The following is a 2,900-nucleotide window of genomic DNA, read 5'->3' on the forward strand; positions in this document are numbered from 1 at the left end:
TTTTTTATTTTTTTTATTTTTTTTTTTTTTTTTTTTTTTTTTTTTTTTTTTTTTTTTTTTTTTTTTTTTTTTTTTTTTTTTTTTCATATTCTAATAAATTCATTTGTATTTATGAATTTAGATTTTAAAATAAATATTAAATTAATTTTTCTTATATATTGTTCTTTTGTCTAATTTTAAAATATTTCCACAATAATTAAATAATACTATATAATATAAAAAATATATGATAAATGTATTTATATTATGTCTGGATAAAAGATAATATAAAATAATACTTTAATATATATATATATATATATATATATATATATAATAATAACCATATTGACATATTAATATATATTTTTTATTTTGTATAAACGAAATCCCCAAACATCAGATGTAAAGACTTCTTCAAAATAATATAAATTTTTAATTTCAGGTACTTGAATTTTTCTAATATAATCATAACCTTTGATATTATTATTAGTTAGATTATAATAAGACAATTTATAGAGTACACTGTTTGTCATAAATGTTGTAGCATTTTTTCCTAATGGATGATATTTATCATGATAATAATAAAATAAAGGATTAATAAATTTATATTTTTTATTTGTAATTTTTAAAATCCATAAAAATTTATTTAAATCATCTGATGAATTTTTAGAATATCCACCATAAGAAACTAGTATATAATCACAATCTAACATTTTTAAATATTCATATGCTTCTTTTTCATTTGTACTTAATATTAAACCAATAGTAGCTATTTGTTCGGGGTTCCAAGTATTATTATCAATATATGTTATTCGATTACTCATCACGCTTAATTGGTAACCATAATCCCACCATGCAACAATCTTTGAGTTTATCTCGGTATTTTCATTTATCCATTTATACATTTGTCTTATATCATCATTTATATATCTATCTCCATTTTTATTTCTACTATAAAATGTAATATTAGATTCTGAATAAGCTATAGATGAACACCATGTTGAATGAAGAATAATTAATATGACATAATATATTAACATCAGAAGTATAGATACACTAGTTAATATAGATATATTATTTCTTCTTTGTAATTTATTAAAATTTAATTTTTTTACATATATATTTGTATTATTATTACATTTTGTTCTTTTCTTATATTCTCCCATATTTTTCAAATCATTTTTTACTCTATTAAATTCTTCCAAAATATTTTCATGTCTTCTCATAAAATTTAAATTAGACACATATTCATCCTTATCTAATACATTCCCATTAGATGGTATATTTGGATATGTAAAACTATCATTATAATTATCATTATAATTATCATTATTATTATTATCATTATTATTATTATCATTATTATTATTATCATTATTATTATTATCATTATTATAATTATCATTATAATTATCATTATTATCATTATCACAATCATTATTATTATCATTATTATTATCACTATCACTGTTGTTGTCTTTTTGTTTGTTATCGGTTTTTTGTTTGACATTATGCAATAATATAATCGAGGACAAGTATGTATCCGGAGAAATCCTTATGATCGGCACAAAACGACTTATTAATGATGATAATCCAATCGAACTAAGTATACATGAGAAAGGCGAAAAAATCAAAAGAAGCCTTACCATCAAAGACGAAAAATATAAACATAAAACTGTAAAGATTCCTAAAAAAAATGATTCTATTGATCCGTTTTTTTTAAAACACTCATATAATCCAAGGGGTAAAAATAACAATATCAAATGTATATCGAAAAAATATGAGGACCATGTCGTTGGTTGATGCTCTGATATAGATGCTACAATTGGATTATGTTTAGATGCATACGTTGGATCAAGTAAAGTTCTAGATCTATGATTCCATGATAATTTATCTGTAAATATTAAATATTTAAATATTAGAATAAAAAAAATAAATGATAATTGTATAAATTTGTCTTTTATATATATTTCGTTAAGATGAAAATGTTTCATTATAAAATGAAGTAAAATCATAAAAGTAGAAAGAATATAAATTGAATGTGTTGCTAAATGTTCAATACTTATAAAGACTGAACGATGAATACATGGAATATTAAGACATAATATAGTTGTTAAAATATAATATACATTATATATAATAAAATGTTTAATTGTATATTTCTTTAATATTATTATAATTAACATAAATAAACTAATCGAATTAGTTATAAATATATATGCACCCCAAGATAATGCCATATAATATGTTGAAAGAGAACATATTAATACAGATAAAAGAGATCCTTTTTTTAAACATCTGATCCAATTATATATACATAATAATAATAAAAATATAGATATAGATTCATTATCATAAGATCCAGCAACTGTTCTTGAAATGTGAGAAGGTGAAATAGATACAAATAATGCGGATAATAAAGCTGCACCACTAAAATTATAAATTTCTCTTGTTAAAAAATAAGATATTATACAAGTAAAAAAACTAAATATGGGACCAATATATATACATATATTTCTCATACTTACTAATATACCAAAAAAATGACATATCTTATAAAATAAAAAACTAGTAATCATTAATCCTGGAAATAAAGTTTGCCCAGTAGTTCTACCTAATGGATACCATGACTTTTCATCGAAATAATTCCAAAATGTATAAAAATCTTCTTCTTTTAATATATTTGTTAATTTATAATTAAAATAAGGATCATATTCATGTATTATAGCCTCATTACGTATTACTGAAAATAATCTTATAATAAAACTTAACACACCTATTAGAAGTAATATAAACACTTCCATTCTGTATCTCATCCATTTGCTTCTTATCATTACCTTCGTTCCAAACAAAAAAAAAAAAAAATAAAAATAAAAAAAAAAATAATAAAATAAAATATTATTTACTATAATTATTAT

At 20.0% G+C, this 2,900-nt stretch overlaps 1 protein-coding gene across 1 annotated transcript in view; it reads right to left on the minus strand.

Moving 5' to 3' along the window:
- Positions 1 to 335: 335 nt before the first annotated feature.
- PRSY57_1115000 (oligosaccharyl transferase STT3 subunit, putative) overlaps positions 336 to 2,900 on the minus strand; it is a gene marked incomplete at both ends in the record, with an annotated part of 3,213 nt that continues 648 nt past the window's right edge. Inside the window, one exon of the mRNA XM_020114939.1 lies at positions 336 to 2,819. Coding sequence (XP_019970308.1) covers positions 336 to 2,819 — 2,484 coding nt within the window. The remainder of the gene's footprint in view (positions 2,820 to 2,900) is intronic.

Source organism: Plasmodium reichenowi, chromosome 11, assembly GCF_001601855.1.
Source record: "Plasmodium reichenowi strain SY57 chromosome 11, whole genome shotgun sequence".
Classification (NCBI taxonomy): domain Eukaryota; phylum Apicomplexa; class Aconoidasida; order Haemosporida; family Plasmodiidae; genus Plasmodium; species Plasmodium reichenowi.